This window comes from Oratosquilla oratoria, chromosome 5 (assembly GCF_046742065.1).
Source record: "Oratosquilla oratoria isolate Oo_2021 chromosome 5, ASM4674206v1, whole genome shotgun sequence".
NCBI lineage: Eukaryota > Metazoa > Arthropoda > Malacostraca > Stomatopoda > Squillidae > Oratosquilla > Oratosquilla oratoria.
In genome coordinates, this window is record NC_134781.1 from 78268384 (window position 1) to 78290430 (window position 22047).

At 41.7% G+C, this 22047-nt stretch overlaps 1 protein-coding gene across 8 annotated transcripts in view; it reads right to left on the minus strand.

Moving 5' to 3' along the window:
• Positions 1–8633: 8633 nt before the first annotated feature.
• The window catches only part of Rgl (Ral guanine nucleotide dissociation stimulator-like), a 235468-nt gene continuing 222054 nt past the window's right edge, over positions 8634–22047 (minus strand). For all 8 annotated transcript variants that reach the window (XM_076185502.1, XM_076185496.1, XM_076185497.1 and 5 more), the window contains 13 exons: positions 18121–18225; positions 17056–17360; positions 16624–16805; positions 15667–15812; positions 15210–15422; positions 14948–15058; positions 13916–14080; positions 13550–13690; positions 13202–13386; positions 12630–12759; positions 11634–11844; positions 11271–11405; positions 8634–10064 (listed from right to left, as the gene is read on the minus strand). In XM_076185502.1, the coding sequence (XP_076041617.1) occupies positions 9913–10064; positions 11271–11405; positions 11634–11844; positions 12630–12759; positions 13202–13386; positions 13550–13690; positions 13916–14080; positions 14948–15058; positions 15210–15422; positions 15667–15812; positions 16624–16805; positions 17056–17360; positions 18121–18225 (2181 nt within the window). In that variant the 3' untranslated portion in view covers positions 8634–9912. The remainder of the gene's footprint in view (positions 10065–11270; positions 11406–11633; positions 11845–12629; positions 12760–13201; positions 13387–13549; positions 13691–13915; positions 14081–14947; positions 15059–15209; positions 15423–15666; positions 15813–16623; positions 16806–17055; positions 17361–18120; positions 18226–22047) is intronic.

Here is a 22047-nt window from a genome sequence, read left to right on the forward strand (position 1 = left end):
TGCAGTGGTGGATACACCTGTTGTAACCATATTGAAGTTATTAAATTCACAAGAACTGGATAACTGAAGTATTTATTCTCATATCAGCTGAACTGGATGACTGAATTATTCATTCTCGTATCAGGATCATCTATCTATCTTGACTTCTTGTAGGATGAACCAACAATAACTTAATTTTTCCAACGGACAATCATAAGTCCTTCAGTGAGTGTGTGTGATGGCGGAGGCAGGAGATGGTGATCTCTGGGAACCTATACGACTGAGCAGCTCTTTTCAGCATCTACGTCACCTCATGTGGGGAAGGGGCTAGAAAACGTGCCATAAACATAGCCTTCCCAAATCAAATCTATCTTGTCACCCATAACTGTGTGATAATAACCAAACAACAACAACAACAAGGAGGGAGCAACAACCCTCCCAAAACCAGAGTCCTTCTGTTGTATTCCTGCCCTGCTCCACAACACTTCCTTGTGAGCAAAGCGAAGAGCCCTACTTCCCCCCCCCACCTCAAATTCAAGAACAATTTACAATGATGACTACAGAGCAACTGCCCACCCTTTCCACTAAATGTAATAATTACCACCATCAATGTTATCAACAGACACAAGCACCACAATCAATTATTACAACCATGATGCAACAGAGAAATATTTCATTCCCAGGCCTACACAACCCTGCTAGCCACCAACATAACCATGCTTAGACTAAGTGGACCCTGGCATGGACTACCCAAAATTCCTGGTTCCAAAGTCTACAATAATGAATTTATAAGAAAGAAATGCCCCATGAAAGCATAAGATGAGTTTGAAGATAAATGCAAAACTCCCTGTGATATGTGGCCTGAAGGAAAAATTCAAATAATAGAACTAGAATCAAGAGCTCAGTATAAGAAAATCTAAGCTCTAACAACCATGGTGGACACCCCAATTCAACCACCAATAGGAAGAACAGTTTATACAAGTGTAGGAATAGTGAGGTGATTAATAAAACAGAGGGAGTAATTGATGAGGAACAGTGAGGGTTTAGGAGAAAAATGGGAGGTGAGCCAGTTGTTCTTTGCTGTCAACATTGCACTTATGGCAGGAACAGAGAGGGATTAAGGGAGTTTGGGAGGGTATGTGATAGAAGTTGTAGGTAAATGTGAGTAAAAGGTGATGAGATGTACAAGGAAAGAGGATGGCAATGAGTTGAAAGTAAGTCATAAAGGAGAGAGGCTGGAAGAAGAGGATAGCTTTAGGTATTTAGGGTTGCATGTGGCAGGAAACAGGAGTGGTGGTGGAAGTAAATTGTAGACTGAGAGAAGAGGGTAAATACCTTGGGTGACTAAAATGTGTAAAGAGAAATAGGCATCTGGGAATGGATGCAAAGAGGAGACTATATGGAAGGGTGATTGTGGCGATGGCACTGTATGGGTCAGAAACATGGAATTTGAGAGAGGCAGATAGGAAAAGTTTAAATGTGTGTGAGCTGAAATTTCTTAAAAGTATGGTAGGGGTTATAAGATTGGATAGAATGAAAAAATGAGGATGTGAAGAGGAAAGCTGGGGTGGAAAAGGAGATAATATATAGGGCTGATGAAAGATTATTGGGATGGTTTGGACACATGGAAAGAATGAGTGAAAAAAGATTAGTAAAAGAGTTGTGGAAGGCAGAGGTGGATGCAGTGAACTTGAGGGGAAGATGGTGGATGGAGTGAAAGGGATATTGAGAAAGAGGGGAATGACTGTTGAGCAAGGAAGGGAGAAGGCAGGAGATAGGGATAAGTGGAGAGTGGTTGTGTATAGATGATACTGTTATGCAAGGAAGATAGGGGATGGGGTGGTAGGGAGTGGTTTTGTCTATATGCCAAGGGTGTTTTCTTCCTTACCAGAGAGGTAGCCAATGTAACCCATTTCATTCCCACCCATTCACAGCCCTTTCCTCTCTCTTGTCTTAGCTTCTCATGGATGATGGGTCATCTGTGTATCCCACCCACTACCCAGGCTCAGAAACAATACAGCTAGATACAGCACATCCACAGCAAGGCTGCTTCATTTAATTAGCAACCTCCCCTCTTCATCCACTCCGGCAGAAAAAGAGAAAATGAGAAATCACTTCAGGCTGTATCAAATTATTATTCACATATAAGCACTCCCCACACCTCTCTCTTCCTTGCATAACAGTATCATCTATACAAAGCCATTCTTCATTCACCCCTATCTCCTGCATTCTCCCTTCATTGATCAACAGACATTCCCCTCTTGCTTAATGCCCCTTTCACCCTATCCATCCTTCTCATTCTTGGTTGTCCCCTCAAGTTTTCTCCATCCACCTTTATCATCCACACCTATTTTACTAATCTTTCTTTACTCATTCGTTCCATGTGTCCAAACCATACCAGTACTCTTTCATCAGCCATATCTGCCATCTCCTTTTCCACACCCTCTCTCGTCCTCCTCTTCTCACTTCTCACTTTATCCAACCCCTACCATACTTCTCAGACACTTCATCTCAAACACATTTAAACTTTTCCTCTCAACCTCTCTTAAGAATATAGTATTTTATGAATTTTATGAATTTTATGCATTCGTTTTTTATTTCTTTAAAAGTATAGTTTTGCCTCTGTAGTCAAGAGAAACACTGGAAGGCTTCCACCCTCTCCATATTAGCCCTTTCAATATAAACAATTAAGTACTGAAAATGAGTGTCGTTTTCTATGATAGCTTAAAGTATGCACTATCTTCATTTTTTCTTTTCCATAAAAAATTGGAAATGAGGGAATATTTAATAAAGCACCAACTGTATGCTAAGATTTTTTAAAGTTTTTGGAAAAGTAATAAAAGGCAATGTACAAGGGGTGAAAGTGGCAGTAGACTGGAAGTGAGTATTAAGGGAGAGCGACTAGAGGAAGTGGATAGTTTTAGATACTTGGGGGTAAATGTGGCAGGAAAAGGTGGAGTGAAGGTGGAGGTAGAATGTAGATCGAGAGAAGAGAGTAAATGCCTTGGTGGATTAAAAAGTGTAATGAGGAATAGACATTTGGGAATGGATGCTAAGAGGAGACTGTATGAAGGAGTGATTGTGCCAACAGTACTGTATGGGGCAGAAACGTGGAACATAAGAGGGGAAGAGAATAGGAGTTTAAATGTCTTTGAGATGAGGTGTCTGAGAAGTATGATGGGGGTTACTAGGCTAGATAGAGTGTAGTGAGGAGGAGAACGGGGGTGGAAAGGGAGTTGGGAGATAGGGTTGATGAAAGAGTATTAGGATGGTTTGGACACATGGAAAGAATGAATGAAGAAAGACTAGTAAAAGAGGTATGGAAGGCAGATGTGGAGGGAGTGAAAATGAGGGGAAGTCCTAGGATGAGGTTGATGGATGGGGTGAAGGGGGCTTTGGGGAAGAGGGGAATGTCTGTTGAGGAAGGACGGGAGAGGACAGAAGACGGGTGAATGGAGAATGGTTGTATATGGATGATGTTGTGATGCATGAGGTGGAATGGGATGGGGGGTGAGGTAGTATGTGTGAGCAAAATTTTGATGAAGTGCAAAGGGATTTCTCCCCGTCTTCTCCTTTTATGCATGGGGGGACGGAGAGGGGGGGTCGCTGATTTAATGAAGTGGCCTTGCTGTGGATGTGCTGTGTCTTGCGACACTGCTTCTGACCCAGGGCAGTGGACAAGGTGCAGGGATGACCCGTCATCCGGGAGGTGCTAAGATAAGAGGAAGGGTGGAGGGGTGTGGAGTGTATTCAGGGATGGAATGGGTGGGAATGATTTTATGCCTTTTCCTTTTTGGCTACCTCCCTTGTAAGGGGGAAAAAGCCTTGGTATAGGTATGTAATAAAAGGCAATATTATAATGAATATCTTTATATATATATATATATATATAATATATATATATATACATTTATAGATATAGATATATTTATATATATATATATATATATAATATATATATATATACATTTATAGATATATAAATGCAGATAATACAATAAAATACATATACAAATATATAGATGCAGAAAATCGGAAATAGGGTGTACTGTGTTTTGCTACATTGCTTCTTGGGAAATGTGGAAATCCAGGAAAGAATCGTAGTCGATAGTTGATGGTGGAGATGTGTCTAGAAAGAGAGTTGTTGATAGTGTTTCAGAAGTAAGTCAAGCATAAGTACACATGGGAGAGGGTGGTGGATGAAGGGTGGTAGATAGAGTGTTAATGGACTATGTAGTGGTAGACAGCAGTAAAATAGGAAGAGTTAAGGATGTGCATGTGCTAAGGGGAGAGAGTGGGGAATATCAGATCATTTTTTAGTGGAAGGTAAGTTGAGAGTGGAGGATAGATGGAGAAAGAGGAAAAGGACAAAAGGTAGGGAGGTACTTAGAGTTAACTCTTTAAATGAAAAGGAGGAGTACAAGAAGAAGCTGAGGGAGAGGTGGGAGGGAGTGAAGGATAGAAGAGAGCTAGGAGTGAAGGAATGGGAATGATTCAAGGAGGGAGTCACAAAGTGTGCAAAGATGTTGTGTGGAACAAGAAGGATGGGAGGAAATAAAAGGAAGGGTAGTGAATGGTGGGATGAGGAAACAAAGAAGGTTGTAGAAGAGAAGAAGTGAGCTTTTGCAGATTGGTTACAAAATAGGATGAGGGAGTCATATGAAAGGTACAAAGAAAAGAAAATAGAAGTAAAGCACAAGGTAAAGGAGGCAATGAGGAGAGAGGTGGGATGTGAAATGGGGTAAGAGTATGACAGAAAATTTTGAAAGTAATAAAATGATGTTTTGGAAAGAAATTAAGAGAGGAAGAGGAGGCAAATCAAGTAGAGAAGAAAAGGTAAAAGGTGCAGATGGACAGATGATAATGGAAGAGAAGGGAGTTAGGGGAAGATGGGCAGAATATTTTAGGGAGTTGCTAAATGTGAAGGAGGATAGGGAGGAAAAGATAGTTGCAGTGGGAAGTGCTAAGAAAATGACCATGATGAATGAGGAAAATGGAGGAGAAATAAGGAAGGATGAAGTGAAGGCAGTTGTTAAGATGATGAGAGCAGGTAAGGCACCTGGTCTGGATGAATGCCATGAAGAATGTCTAAAAAAAAAAGGAGATACAGTAATGGTGGATTAGCTGGTGAGGTTATTTAATGTTTACCTGGAGAGAGTGTAGAGTGCTGGAGGACTGGAGGAGTGCCTGTATAGTTCCACTTTACAAGGGAAAAGGGGACAAGTGTGAATGTAGTAGTTTCAGAGGGATTAGCTTGTTAAGTGTAGTTGGGAAGGCTTATGGGAGGATCTTGATTGAGAGGATTAGGAGAGGAACAGAGGGAGTAATTGGCAAGGAACAGTGTGGATTTAGGACAGGTAGAGGTTGCGTAGATCTGATTTTTGTGGTAAGACAGATATGTGAGAAAGCTATAGGAAAAGGTAAGGATGTTTTGTGGGCTTTTATGGATCTGAAAAAGACTTATGACAGGGTAGACAGGAAAGCGCTGTGGGAGGTTTTGCAGATATACGGGATAGAAGGAAGCTTCTTGGAGCTCTCAAGAGTTTTTACGAGAGTAGTAGAGCATGTGTCAGGATTAGAAATGGAGAGAGTGAGTGGTTCAAGGTAAAGGTGGGACTTTGTCAGGGATATTATTTTGCCCTGGTTGTTCAACTTATACATGGATGGGGTGTTGCAAGAGATAAATACAAGGGTGGTGGGTCAGAGATTGAAGATGTTTAAAGAAAATGGAGAAAAGTGGGAGGTGAGCCAGCTGTTGTTTGTGGACGACACTGTGCTTGTAGCAGGATCAGAGGAGGGATTGAGGAAGTTGGTGACAGAGTTTGGGAGAGTGTGTGAAAGATTAAAGTTGAAGATAAATGTGGGTAAAAGGTGATGGGATGTACAAGGGGCGAAAGTGGCAGTAGATTGGAAGTGAGTATTAAGGGAGAGCGACTGGAGGAAGTGGATAGTTTTAGATACTTGGGTGCAAATGTGGTAGGAAAAGGTGGAGTGAAGGTGAAGGTAGAATGTAGATTGAGAGAAGCGAGTAAATGCCTTGGTGGATTAAAAAGTGTAATGAGGAATAGACATTTGGGAATGGATGCTAAGAGGAGATTGTATGAAGGAGTGATTGTGCCAACAGCACTGTATGGGCAGAAACATGGAACATAAGAGAGGAAGAGAGAAGGTGTTTGAATGTGTTTGAGATGAGGTGTCTGAGAAGTATGATGGGGGTTACTAAGCTGGATAGAGTGAGAAATGAGGAGGTGAGGAGGAGAACGGGGGTGGAAAGGGAGTTGGGAGATAGGGTGGATGAAAGAGTATTGGAATGGTTTGGATAAATGGAAAGAATGAGTGAAGAAAGACTAGTAAAAGAGGTATGGAAGGCAGATGTGGAGGGAGTGAACATGAGGGGGTGACCTAGGATGAGATGGATGGATGGGGTGAAGGGGGCTTTGGGGAAGAGGGGAATGTCTGTTGAGGAAGGACAGGAGAGGATAGAAGACAGGGGTGAATGGAGAATGGTTGTATATGGATGATGTTGTGATACATGTGGTGGAATGGGTGGAGGGATGGGGGGTGAGGTAATATGTGTGAGAAAAATTTGATGCAGCCCAAAGGGATTTCTCCCCGTCTTCTCCTTTTCTGTATGAGGTGACGGAGAGGAGGGGTAGCCGATTTAATGAAGTGGCCTTGCTGTGGATGTGCTGTGTCTTGTGACACTGGCTCTGACTCAGGGCAGTGGACAAGATTCAGGGATGACCAGTCATCCAGGAGGTACCAAGATAAGAGGGAGGGTAGAGGGTGGAGGGGAGTGGAGTGTATTTAGGGATGGAATGTGTGTGAATGGTTTTTATGTCTTTTTCTTTTTGGCTACTTCCCTTGCAAAGGGGAAAAGCCTTTGGTATATGTATGTATGTATGCTTCTGACCCAGGGCAGTAGGCAGGATAGAGGGATGACCTGATAGACATATTTAAAAAAAATTCCTCATGATACTTTTCAAAGCACGCATATGAGCAGAGTGCCTTTTTGCACACCCTGCATGTAGTGTAGGTTGTCTCTTACTGTTGTGGTAACATAAAAAAACACTGGTATTTGCTCCCTCCTATCTGCATCACTAGCAGTTTTGAAGGAGAGGGCAGGGTAGATAGGTGACCTCCAAAAGCCTGACATACTCATTCAATGTATCCATTGCCAGCTTCAGGAAGAAGTAGTACTGTTCCACTGTATGGCCCAGTGCTTAATATACGGCGTGGCAATTCACTGGTGCCACATCATACATATAAAAGAACAAAGTTTTTGTACCACTGCCACCATCACCTGACAGAAGGGTACAACCTGGTCAGCTAGTTGCCAAGATCGACACCCTTCATATACCGTGTGTAGGAGGCAACATATTGTGGCTTCTAGAAAACTTTGCCATGCCTTTCCACATCTGCCATACCAGATGTATTGGTTGTGCTTGGCTTGTATTTCTATACCAAGCACAACATCCCAGTGGCAGAGCTCTTGTGGTCTACGACATCTTTTCTCTCCACCCTGAGGTCTGTAGGCATGAACCGCCTGTCAATTCTGGCAGTTTCGAAAGCACCAGACTTTTGGGCCTGCAGGTAGTGGAATAATGCAGGGGATGAAGACCAATTGTCGACATACACAATGTACCCCAATCTAAGAAGTTACTGGCTTCCATCAGATCCACCACCACCTTCTGTGAAGAGGGAGAGGTCAGCTGTGTCCTCCCCTGCATACACCTTGAAGATTTTGGTGTATCCACTGGTGGGACCGGTACTTGCTGACAAATTGTAGACCTGTAGAATAATAATGATTCATGGTTTATTCAAGCATTGCAGCCATAGGCTGAAACTATACCATTTATATTATTTACAATATGTGTGTGTGTGTGTTTGTGTAGTCATTCCTTGATGTGAAATCTCTTGTAGGTTAGGTACTAGACAGCATCAGCTGATTTTCTCTAAATAATTTTTTAGCATGATTTTGGCCACAACCTATTGAAAACCTCAGTGAAATAAGATAATTTGGCATTTGTATTCATGTAACTTATAAAGCACACCAGGGGAATGGCTAAATGAAAATGTTTTTCATTCTCTTCAATATTCTCACAGATTCCTAATAAATTAGTGCCATTGTTGATACAAGGTACGGTAAGTCAAAATAGAGTAGACTAAGGCATACTATTTCATTTTGAAACTCTACTGTGCTAACCACAAACACAAACACACATCAACAAACTAGATGCTGAAAGATACAAAGACGGGTCACTACAAAGGATTACAAAGGATTATGAGCACAGCTTTCTTCCCAAATAATACGGTGCTTCTTCTTACCCAGGGTGGTGGATGGAATGCGGGGATGACCCATCGTCCAGTAGGTGCCAAGATAAGAGAGAGGGTAGAGGGGAGTGGGGTATGTAGGGGATGGAATGGGTGGGAGTGGTTTCTATGCCTTTATTTTTTGGCTACTTCCCATATAAAGGGGAAAAAGCCTTTGGTATATGTATGTATGTAAAATACACACACACACATAAATTACACATACTTATCATAGCCATCTGAACAGAACTATGGAAACCCAGTTTTCAGTCCTTAAGTATTTAATTATCTATTTTCTTTTTAGAGAAGCAAATGCTGGGGTGAACAAAAACAATTATAACTTAGAAACAATAGACTTTATGTACAAAAGCAACAATATTTTTACACAATGTTTACATATAACCTACATTATTTACACAATAGATATAAAATGAATGTATAGATTCATCAAGTTGTACACTATAATGATTTTGTCATTTCAATGATATGGAAATCAAATTTGTATGATGTAGATATCTTAAATGTAATAAATGGTGAAGATCAGTTGAAGAGAAATTAATGTGATGAGGTGCATTAAAGAATCAGAAGTGCGTTTCTCCCATTTTCTTCACATAACATTCAAGAAAATGAGAATATGGTATATTCATTATACCCAACAGTTTTGTCAAGATTTAACACGAGCTAAATGAAGACAAAAATACACTGGCCAACTGCTGGGCTGCCACAGAAATTCAGATATCAAGGAAGTGGAGAGTGAATGGTTCTGCCCTGTCTTGCTTAAGCACAAGACGCTCACCTTTTTCTGTTATGATGGGTAACTTGTTACTTTTTTTTTTTCTTTTTTTGATTGAAAGACAAACATCTGCTTTAATTTTTTTTCTGTTATTTCCATTAGACTGATTACTCTAGCTGTAAAGCGAGGAACTGCCACCACCCCCACCAAAGATGAAATAAATAAGAGTATATCAAAAGCAATACTATGTCTGTCGATGTGGAATTCGTTGCAGGGTTGTTTACCACAACACATGAGGTCATCTCAGCTGTGGCATCGAGTATTGGGTCAGGGATTGTAGAAACCCATGTACGACATCATGTCGCCAGGGAATGGAGTGACAGTGATGTAAAGCCGTCACTTTAAGCAGGATTATGTTAATAGGTAGCTTCATGTGGTAATCGCCTGAATTTGTTAAATGACTCCACATGGCGAGTTTAAGAAATTACTTTGAAGAACAGAAGACCATAAGCCTTGTTACCTTATTTCAATTGCTGATTTTCTATCAGACTGATCCTTGCTGTTCTATCCACTTTCTGAAAACATATATGACCATAGTGATGCACTTTTCTGTGCTACCATCACTTGCTTAAATATTTATGCTGCCATCACTGCTAAACACATCTAGTTTAGGTTTCTTATGCCTATCCAATACCTACTTATAAAGGCTGGAGCATATGACTGAGCCATGCCAGTGCCTTCAAAGTATTTGCGTGAAACACGGTTTGGCTAAACATGAATTTCAAAAAAGTCTTGGCACCATAGTAATAGCTTTTTGCACACATGGTGGCCTGAAACTTGAAACACAGATCGCCCTCCATTATAGTGGACGTGTTAAAAAAGGATGGCTAAAGCTTCTTGCGTGTACGGTGATCTTTTCCAGGATTTCTCCGAATGATAGTTTTCTCATCACCATGTCTTCGTCTGCGTAATACAAAGTTAAGGTCATGCGCAGTGTTGATGGCATAGTAGACATTGGCTGTTGGTGGTAGCACCATCTCTGAAAAGGGATTGGACTGTGTTATTATATAACAGATCAATAGATAATAGATAAAACAAAATAAATAAAAAACAAAAATATTAAATAAATAGATGAATGAATTAATGAATAAAAAAATAAAAAAATGAGGAGAGCCATCCTAGTAACTATGCAGAATTTAATATAGATGCCAGACAAGGTTAGATGTCTTTGAATTTGCTGAATCTAAAAAGCAATTTCATAAATCAATAAATCACATAATTACTTGTTGTGCTCTCTCAAAAGTCATTCTTATGCACAAATGATAAGGTCCTTTCCTATCTAAGTTGCTATGCACTTTGGGCCCCCAGACATACAGTTTTCTGTTACTTAATAGTATCTTCTCATTCAGACTACCCAGTGTAGCTCTCAATCCAACCATGTCCTACATCATTTAAATTAGAGTAATCTTTGATACTATTCCTCATTTCTAAAAGCACAAAGTAATTTTTTATACTTTTGTCACAAAAAGGGTTCCCTCAGCTGAATAATGTCACCAATCAACAGCTAGATTGTATGCATAGATTATGAACAACAATGAAATGATTAACTGAGATTTAACCTTTTCTTTGTGCAACTGAATAAAATTACCTGGGAATAGCCATAAACGATACCATGAATGAGCTGCCTTCATCTATCTATCTCAGGGCCATGCAAAGGGGGGGTGCTGGGGGTGCCCGAGCACCTGCCCCTTTGCCCTGTTCCCCAAAGGTGCCCTTCACAAAAATATATAAAAATGAATGAAAAGTGATTTCTCACAGGCTTTTTCCATTTTCTTACCATTCAGAAATTATAATGTGGAAAATGGTGTTGCACCCTACCAGATAGTTGCCAAATACGAATAATACAAAAGAGTGAAGTGCCCAATTTCCAGCCCAAAGCACCTGCCCCTTGCAAAGTCTGTGCACATTACTGATCTATCTACTGTATATACCAAAAGGCTTCTTCCCCCTTACAAGTGGGATAAAGGGTCATTCTGGCCCAAGTCAGAGGCATTTTCTTTATATAGTACAGTGAAATGCCCAATTTCCAGCCCAAAGCACCTGTCCCTTGCAATGTCTGCACATTGCTGATCTATCTACTGTATATACCAAAAGGCTTCTTTCCCCTTACAAGTGGGATAAAGGGTCATACCGGCCCAAGTCAGAGGCATTGTCTTTATATAGTACAGTTCTCTTTCAGTCTCACCTCCATCAGGTAAAAGCTGTGCTAGTGTGTAGTCCTCAGGGTTGTCCTCTAGTCCATGCTTGGCCATAGCACTGCGGATGACTGATGTGGCACGCTCAGAGTTGCTTAGCATGATACTCTTGTACAAATTTACACCTGTGGATAAAGAAACCTTAGTTTTGTGGTACAAGTTGAAAGTAATTAAACAGCAGTTTGGCGAGGTTCATTATGAGAAAAATACTTTATCTCTGATCTGGGACTTTCACCTAAATTTACTGACAGAAGTATTAGAATATGTACTGAAGTTTTGTATCTAAAACGTCTTCTGATCTACTCATTTATTCAAGAATTTCTACATCACTGAAATCCACCCATAGGTCTTACCTTGAATTTCATGTGCACTGCTTTCAATTGACACTTTGATGATATAATAGTCAGGATGAAGATATGGTGAAGTGGTGCTAGCTGAAGAAGTGGTTGACATTTGCTGGTTAAGAGAAACCTTATCCATCGTACGGCCACTTGCAGTCGTTCCACCACTGTTTACTGACACATCTAGGGATGGCAGTGATGAACTACTTGATGAAGTTGACATCTGCAGGAGGGAAACCAAGCATACATATAAATAGCTATGATTAGAGGAGTGTTTTGAGTCAGGGAAGCATAGTCTAGTTTGGCTCTTATGAACTGTTTGTTGGCTGTGATTAGAATGTCTGTTGACGGAGCTGCCTAGTGTGGGCCTTATGTTCTCTTGCAGTCTCCTTCATTCTTATGTTCTTATGACCATAACCTGTGCATATGACTGATCTTAACATTTCTAATTTACTTCTGATTTTTACTGTTAAGTCCTTCATATGTAGGCTGTAGGATATATGATAAAAAAAGTGAGGCCTTGGATTTTAGGGGTCTTATCCAATGGGATTAGCTGGACATTTAATTTTACTGTTGTATGACTTTGATTCAAGGTTGTCTAGGGTTAAGTGATGTCAATGATGATTTTTGTGGAGGCTAAATATTACAATTTGGTAAACAAACAAATGTATGCATGCACAGGCCCTTCATCTACAAGGAACTATGATGTGAAGAAAGCAAATGGATATTGGATGAGTGGGGAGTGGGTGGGTGTTTTGTCTAGCCACCTCCCTTATAAGGGGAAAGACTCCTTTTGATATGATAGGTTACAATAAGCCATCAAGGTCCATGAGGTTTATTTTGAACAAACTAAAGATTGGAATGGATGTTGCAAAAAAAAAAAAAAAAATTACATGCCTTCCCAATACAGCAAAATACATATGGAATGATTTACATGTATAGTGTGTACCTTCTGTATTTGTCCCCTCCCTCTATCCTGACTTCAATTTAACTGTCTCATGGCCTCACCTTTCTTTCAAGTGAGCAAGAGTCCTGTGGGCTTGCTGGAATGTTTATGGAGTCATTATCCAGGAAGAATTGACTGCATGAAGATCCACTTGAAGTGCTAGCTATACTGTCATTCTTTCGATGACCCAATCTGTTGATACGAAAGAAATGGTTAGTAAAGTAAAAGAGCTTAGTAGAATTACTGTTAGATTTTCAAGTGATATATGATGGATGTAAATAGTATCTCCCATCAGTAGTAATACTTACTGTTAGGAAATTTGGGTGGTGGAAGTAAAATGAAGATGCTCTCGGAATAGATTTTACTCTTACATTATGACCACTTTGGTCTTCTTTAGAGAGTTGTCTGCAGATGGTTTTACATGTCACATTTTATATCACTCCTGAGGGACCTCTCAGTCAGGTCACAGGCCCCTCAGGAGTGACATAAAGTGTGACATGTAAAACCTTCTGTAGACAACTTTCTGAAGAAGACCAAAGTGGTCATAACGTAGGAGTAAAATCTATTCCGAGGACATCTTCGTTTTACTTCCACCACCCAAAACTCTCCTGTCATTTGATCTCAAAATACTTACTGTGTTTTCTTCCTTATGCGACCTTCACGTGCTGATGAAGGTGCAGAGGAACCTTGTGGTTCAATCTGACATGAAAGATTCCAGGCTTCTTTGTCATCCAGTACAAGCACCTGATCCCACCATCGCTGAAATTTCTCATCCACGTCAAACTGGTAAGCATTTGCTGCACCTTGTAGGAGGCGGATCTGAGGAAAAAGTTTGGAGTTACTGGCACAGTTCATTTCCATGTAGTTGATCATATCAGAAACAATGTTTCTGTATGGGAGACATGCAGATAAAGGGGGTGTGGAAGGATGGGTGAAGGCTAACAAAAAATTTGGAAAAAGCTTCGAATAGTTGTGGGCTTACCTGTGCCAAAACTTCAAACTCTTTTCTCTTCTTGTCAAAATTTATGAGTCCATCAGACACAGAGTCAGGAATGGCTGTGTCAATCATGGTCAAGTCTGTTAAAAATGTGCCCAGATAGGGAATAGTTCCAAAGCTCACTGCCTGCAAAGAATAAAAACAGTAATTTTAGAAATGCCTATGGAGAAATTGGGTAGTAACATTAACTATGGCCATTCTGGTAGAATAGAAATTCTCAAATATAGCTGTTCCTTTTCCACAAACTTCTTTGTCTTTTCCCAAGTTTCAATTCACTGTTTAGCTAAGGCTTTTCAATTAGTTCTCTGTAACTTTTGTACCCTATACAACAAATGAAATGCTCCTACTTACCAGAGGATTAATTGTTAATTTCTCTATAGCTTTTCCAAGGTGTCTGTCATGGGTGCCCACAGTCTCTGCACGTTTGGCAGTTCCTTCCTTCATGAGGAGTTCACGCTGGTTGAGTTGGTTGTTGTCCTCACTGAAGATTCTGGCCAGTTCTTCATAAAGCTCCATCTGAAAACAAGACATATGGATCAATATTTTAGCCATCTTGGCTGTGAAAATTATTCACAAGAATTAAATATAGTTCCAGATGGTCTTTGCACCTAATTAGTCTTATGTTTTTAATACACCTCCAAGGAAATTTCATTCATATTGAAATCTAAAACAGATTAGTAAAAGAGGTGTGGAAGGGAGATATGTATGGAGTGAACTTGAGGGGACGACCAAGGATGAGATGGATGGATGAGGTGAAAGGGGTGGTGAGCAAGTGGGTAATGTCTGTTGAGGAAGGAAGGGAGAAGGTAGGGATAGGAGTGAGTGAAGAATGGCTGTGTATAGATGACACTGTGATGCAAAAAAGGGAGAGGATGGGGGGGTAGGGCGTGGTTACATGTGAATGATATTTTGATGCAGACCAGAGTTATTTCTCTCTGTCTTCTCTTTTTCTGCATGAAAGGATGGAGAGGGGTGGTCGCCAATTAAATGAAGCGGATTTGCTGTGGATGCACTGTGTCTTGCTACATTGCTTCTGACTCAGGGCAGTGGGTGGGAGACAGGAAGGAAACTGTAGGGGATGAGAGTGGGAGTGGGTATATGCCTTTTGATTTGGCTACCTCTCTGGTATGGGGGAAAAAGCCTTTGGTATATAGATGGATAGATAGACAACAGTACCATTGTTGTTCTTTACTTAGTGGGACCAATGACCAGAACCTGCATAATGTGATCCCCCAAGATGGATGCCAGAAAGCAAGATAGTATCATCTCTCTGCTAACTATCTTCAAAGCCCATCAACACTCTTACCTCCATCTAAAGGTGCAGCGCTGAGGTGCTGCCATATTTTTTTTACTTTTGTTAACAACTAGCCCCTCCTTCCTTACCTTTTCTTTAGCTACAGCTGCCCATGTTTTCTTAAGTCTATAGATTGGGTTGGATTGCAGACCAGAGATGATGGCTTTTAGGGAAGAGAAGTTCTTCAACAGTCGAAGTTCCTGGTTAAAATTAGAATGTTTGTAAGGTACAGGAAAATACATCCATTTATTCACTTCAATTATAATACACTTTATAGCAACAGTGATCATAGTTATATGACTTAATCACTCCTAATAACAATCCAAAGTACAAGAAATGAGTTAGGTTTACCTGTGCTGTGTCAATCCATTTGCTGACGAGGCGAGCTCTCTGCACAGGCCTAAGCTGTGTGTCAACCAGAACAGTAGATTGCACGCGGAAACTGACGGCATTGAACTGGTCCACAGTTGCCGTGACTGTGGAGGACTGGTCACCACGACCTCTGTCTCGCCGAGACCAGACAGAGCCTAAACACTGATGGGCAACCACACGCTTGAAGAGTACCTGCAACCCCAAATGAGAACTATTAGAATCGTCTTGTTTCCTTTTTATGTCCTGTATCAAATAATCAATATTTAGTTATTGATCTCCTATGTGAGACCTCCACCTGATCCAGAAAATGAGTGCTTGTTTACATTATTGCACCCTAACTGAGGATGAGGACAATTTGTGGTCTCTGTCTCTGGATAACAGACATCTTCACCTCAAAGAAAGTAGTGACCCAGACTCTGGTGTTGCAAATTCTTACCGTGTCCATTCGGGTAAGTTGCATGGCAAAGGTTTTCTCAGGAATGTCCAAAAACTCATATGGCTGTGAGTCTCCATTGGTCATGGGAGATGAGCAGTGAATCCTTATCTCTTCACATGACAAGATGCGCTGCAACATTGGTGAGCCTGTGTGTATGGAAAATGTTGTTAGTGGACAGCTGCATACCCATTCATCCACATTTTCATGACCAAGGGCTTTTACCCTCTCACCAGAGAGGTAGCCAAGTGAAAGGGCATATACCCTCTCCCATCCATTATCTTGGCTCCTCATGGATGAAAGATCATCCCTATATCTTACCAACTGCCCAATTACTCAAAAGTTTAGTCTGAATTTATGACTAAATAGATCAAGTGATCAATCAATCCATTACCCCCAGTTTCTTTGGCATGAGACCCGTGGCCTCCATGAAACTGGCAACAGCCTCCATGCAGGACCATAAGTCACTTAAAGAGGAGACATAGTGTTGTTGTCTCTGGGGATTATTAGTGTGGGGCATTGTAGTATGAGGTGTTCCGTGTCTTATGTGTGGTGGTTGCATCTGGGGTAGTTTGAGCCCGTGGCCAGGCCTATTCTGTGTTGGTACTGTTTCAGTGGTAGATGGTGTCGTGAGTGTAGGCATGCTAGTGTGGTTCTTGTCTGGTGTGGGAGGATTTTTTCTGTGAGACACAAGTATATATGGGGTTTGTTGTTGGAGTATTGAGTTCAGTGGTCTTTCTTGAAGGGCTTGTTTAGTGATCCAAATGAAAATGCTAATATAAAAAAGTTTACATGATATACCCTAATGGTTATCGGAAAATTTTCAAACACTGGACTCAAATTAACAGAGTCCAGTGTTTTCAATTTTTCCGATAGCATGACTCCTGGACTCCAGCTCTTTACGAACATACCCTAATACTATACATACAATCGCAGTTAAAACAACTCATGCTGCCTCACCTTTGAGTTCTTCCTCCTTTTTCATTCTATCAAGTTTATATCCAATCTTGATAAGAAGGTCTGAGTCAGGTAAGTGAGATTTGGCGAAGTCGAGAAGTTGGTGGAGGGCAGGAAACATGGGTGGGTCTCTAAAATCATCAGGGTACGTATCAAGCCACACCTGTAGGGTCAGACGTAGTGCCCTGCAAAATCAAGTGATATGGTTAGTACTCACTGGGAACATATGCGAGAAAAACAAAAGGGAGACGGCAAACTCTATTCTCTATTGAAAGTACCCCCGCAAACCCCATACGTTGTTGGATCAAAAAGATTAGGCAGAAACAAAGACCCTTAAACCTCATTCCCTCACTGCTTTTGCTTAACTCATTTATCATTCTAAAGTTGTCCTTCCATCCTAGGTGTCGAGGACTCATGTTAGCACCGGAAACTTACTTTTTGTGTTGTTCCCTGAAGATTTCGGGTATGGTGGAGCATCCGTAGGTGGTGCTGTCATAGGGAGTGTTGTTGTTGTGCGTCTGCGCATCCAGAGCTGCATACCGATCGAGGATGAGGTTGAGGACTTGGCGGGTGGAGGCGAAGGTCCTGTACGTGGCAAGGAACACGTTGACGAAGGTCGACTCGAGCTCGCCCGTGTCCGAAGCCAGCGACTCGACCAGCTTCTCCAAGGTCCCCGCCTTCAGGAACCTCACGCGGACTGTCTCCCATTCCAAGTGTGAGATTTCGTCATCGTCCGACTCCTGCTGAGCGACGGAAAAGCATAAGTATGGAGTAGACTGTAAGAGACCATAAGGCCCACACTAGGCAGTACCATGTCCCTTACCATCTTTCATCCCCATCTCTTAAACCAACTATATGAATATAAAAATGAAGGAGAGTGCAAGAGACCATAAGACTTACACTAGGTAGTTCCATGTCCCTTAACACCTGTCATCCCTATCCATAAAGTCATTTAATCTTATTTAAAAAAAAAAATGTTTCGGCGATCACTACATGATTATCAAGTATATTCCATTCTGCGGGTAAACCAGTTCTTGCCTATTTCCTTCCTAAACCTACCCTGATGTCTTAATATGATGACCAGAGTGGAAAAAAAAAAGAAGAAGGTGGCGGGTGCGTGAGGGAAGTGATACGTGCATTAACAAAATCGATTCTTTAATCACTTCATCACGGCCACACACGCTTTACGAGCTTGGTCAACGAGGGGACGATTTTATTCAGCTGAGGGGTGGGTGGGGGGTTCGGCCTCGAAGCTAAACGAAGTTTCAATCGAACGCAACCCACCCCTTTCCCCCCTCGGGTGAATAAAATCGACTGACGGGTCGAATGTAAAACAAGTGTGTCGCCATGATGACAGGAATCAAGTACATGTCTCACAATACCTCACGTGTCTCACAACTGTGAGAAGTAAGGGTTCTCACGGCTAAGCAAACACCGCTTGGCGATTCTAATGAGATGCCTGAAGGGGGTCATATGACGTCAGATGGTGTGACAACGTACCTGCGCGATGGTCCTGGACGGATGATGGTATCGAACCTTCTTCAGGTACACGGTGTAGATGGCGCCTTCGCACTTTTCCTCGCCCCATAGACGCCATGTGGGCGCCTGCAACGACAAGGGTGAAGAAAACATGAGTCACGATACAGAGACCTCTGTAAGGGGCACCGTGCTAGCCTACTGATAGGGGGAGTTTAGTGCAACAAATTATTACACGGTGCAACAGATTATTACACTAAAGAATGAAAAATTATAATATAAAGCGACAACATAAATTACTTTAGAGAAGCCCTAAGATACATCATCAGAATACACAGACACGTTTAGTGAAATTTATACAAGTTGATGGTACAGGCTTAAGACTAAAACCTCAGCCTGTGTGAATATTATATATGCAAATATAATAGTAGTTGATAGTTTTTGTTGTAAATAAAAGAAACATCACTGGATCTTGGCACAAATATGGACATCGCCTCAACAGAAATTCATAAGTTCCACAGAAACGTGGGGCATGTCGGCTCAAACACCTCGTCAGACTTCTAATTGGCAGATAAAAGTGTCACTAGGACAGATATTTTTTAACAGTTAGTTTCAATCTGTCTAATCTGTAGCAGTTTATCCTCCACATTCCCATCTTGTTCACAGACACGTAAATACTTAAGCATGTAAATACAGGTAACAAGAAGGGCAGAGATGATTTGGTTCGGCGTACATAACGTACAGGTGAAGAAAAGAAAAAAAAAGGGAAGAAAAAGAGAAGAGAAAAAGGTAGATGGAAAAGAAGAAAATAAAGCGCACAGGAAGGCGAACACGCACAGGGGGCAAAGGTTAACCCTAACAGCCATTCTTGGAAAGATGATGTCTAACCTGTTCCATCCACACCTCCACCGTGCACGCACACACACACACCTGCACGCCCGCACGCCCTTGCCCCCCGCCCCCAACAGTATCCTACCCTATCCTTTGGATGTGGTATAAGGAAGTGGAGGCACCACAGGTGCAAAATCATCAACTAAGAACTTGAGTAAATACAGTGAAGTGAATATATCCTGTACACTGTATATGTTAAACGCCATTCTGTGTACAGCCATTGTAGGGTCGATCTACACCCAGAACACACAGTGTTAAAATAAAGTTAGTTTGCGTTGAACTAGGAAGAACATTTGTGAGACTGAAAGTCTATCATCCTATCATATGATCTGGCGAGTAGGTGCAGGGTACGCACGCCATTGGGAATGATAACTCAGTGCAGGTACTATGACAAACGAAATTTACAATTACAGACTTTCCAACATGCAAACGAGTTACGTTACCAGCGGCCGTTCGTAACTCAAAATGACCGTAGTCGTTATTCAACATCATATCAAAGACATTCAAATCTATATGCATAGGTATGATATAAAGTCAAAACATGTTTTCTTATCCTAAAACACATTACTAACGATACATAAAACAAAAATAGATTGTAATACTAATACTTTAATGTTGGATTTCTTATCTTTGAAACTGGTAAAGTAGGTTTGAGGCTTCGTTCATATGTTTGAAAGTTCAAAAGTCGAATGTACTTAAGTCGAATGTTCGTAAGTCGAATGCACTTAAGCCGAATGTTCGTAAATCGAATGTTCATAAGTCGAATGTTCGTAAGTCGAATGTTCGTAAGTCGAATGTTCGTAAGTCGAATGTTCGCAAGTCGAATGTTCATAAATCGAATGTTCGTAAGTTGAATCTTCGTAAGTTGAATGTTCGTAAGTCGAGGTACCCCGTGCGACCGGGGCACTTGCATACAACTTGAACCACCAGAAGTAACGGTACAACTCCATAAAGAATACTAAACCATACAACCCAGTTAATCTCTTCTGAGAGGCGGAGGTCTACACAACTCGGCATGAGAAGCAATTAGGTCCACACGCACACAAACGGACCGTGACTGTGGCAGAGCGCTCGTTCCCAAGGTCACGCTCGACAATTACAGGTACTCGGCTGCGACGCGTACCATCTTGAGGCCGAGATGGAGAACTGCAGCCCAGCTCACATTTGTACGGTCGCTATGTTCATCATGTTATCATACGTGATTCTGCCTATCATCTATTTATCATTATTATTATTAGTAGAGATCATAATCATTACCATTATTATTATTATTATTATTATTATTATTATCATTACTATCATTATAATTACTTCATCATTATTGTCATTATCACTACTTTGAGGTATCTTACTGGATATCAACCAAGAAGCCATCCCGGCAGATCTGAAAAAGAATCAATACCTAACTGGAAAAACAAACAAACAGACACCATGTTATGCAGGAATGTAGAAACCACTTCGTCCAGCCGTCGAAGTCCTGTGCTGGAGTTCGTTGGGAAGAACGCCAGCACAGGCTCTCCGATCGATCCATCTCTCGATCAGCACGGTATTGGAACGCACCAATCTTTGGTGCGACGCAACCAAGAATTTATAGATGGACACACGAGTCCATTTCAGAGCAATCCGAAGATAAACGCATTCATAAATTCTTTCTTTCGCAAGCGACGATTGTTCATCAACACGACCGCAAGACGTTGTATCACCACTGCTATCCATTTGGTGCTGCTGTTGTTGCTTCTGAGGACTGTCATACTCATCATTACTCAGTGAGGTTTTTTTTATCCCCATTACATAACCTGTACCAGCGTGCAGGCACTCACCACACACTATTATCAAAGACACCAAGGCCGCAAATGCAATTCTATCACTACCACATCTGGCATTGATGCAACGACTAATTACTGTACAGTTACATTTGTCCACCTTCACCAAGTCCTACCCGGCCCTTGGGCGGGCGCAACGAGGCAGTAACCTACCACGCGGAAGACTGGCGAGATGGTCCACTAACTCGTACTCCAGGAAGCCTTTTGGAGGCGCAGGTGGGGGAGTGGGGGAGTATTGTAGCGTGACAAACTGTCGTCGTATGGCCGGGGAACGTTGTTGGCAGGCGTGGTGTTGTGTTGGTAGGAAAGAAAGGGCCTCCAGCCCTGGATACCACCGTCGAGTCGGGTTCACCAAGGCTAACCAGACTCAGGGAATCCCGCACACACTCGCCACCACCTCGTCCACCTTCTACGCCATCCTCTACCCACCATTCTATCACCTTAAGCTTATTTTTCTACTCCTCTATATCTCTCCGTTGTCTACGCATCACTCCGTGAACTATTGAGTCGGACCAGTACCTCCTTCCTGCCCTACTGCTCTTCCAACTCTACAGACAAGCCCCAAGTCCAGCTCTTCTTCTGTTTCGATACTGGTTAAAACATTGACTGGTGCTTTATTTCGCTAACTCCTACCAATTCCATCACTGCCTTCTCCCCAAGAGCATTTCCAGGAGTAATGTTATCACTAGCGGCCTGTAAATGTTTTACCATTAACTGTACACAAATTCAATGTGTCATGAAATATAACATTATTTTACAGGACCTTTAAGCTATCAGGAGGTGCTAAGATAAGAGGGAGGGTGGAGGGGTGTGGAGTGTATTCAGGGATGGAATGGGAGGGAATGATTTTATGCCTTTTTCATTTTGGCTACCCCCCTTGTAAGGGGGAAAAAGCCTTGGTATATGTATGTATGTATGAGAAGCCACCATGAGCAGCTGAAGCATCGTGAGTGATTCGGCGGTAGAGTCTTCGGCTGTAGTGTCTCACCTCAAAGTCCACGCTGACCTCTTGTGTACCTCACAGTACCACAGTCGAATCAATGAAAAATGCCGGAAGAGAACAAATATAGACTTTTCCTTCTAGAACAAGTAGCATTTTTTCTGCCCCTTACCGCTCCTGTCAGGTGAGTCACTGTGTAAATGCCAGAGGTGGCGAAAGCCTGACAACTAGATTCTGCATGGCCATTGCATGTCAGGTGTAGCATAATCCGGATTCAGTGACCGTCAGCCTGGTTAC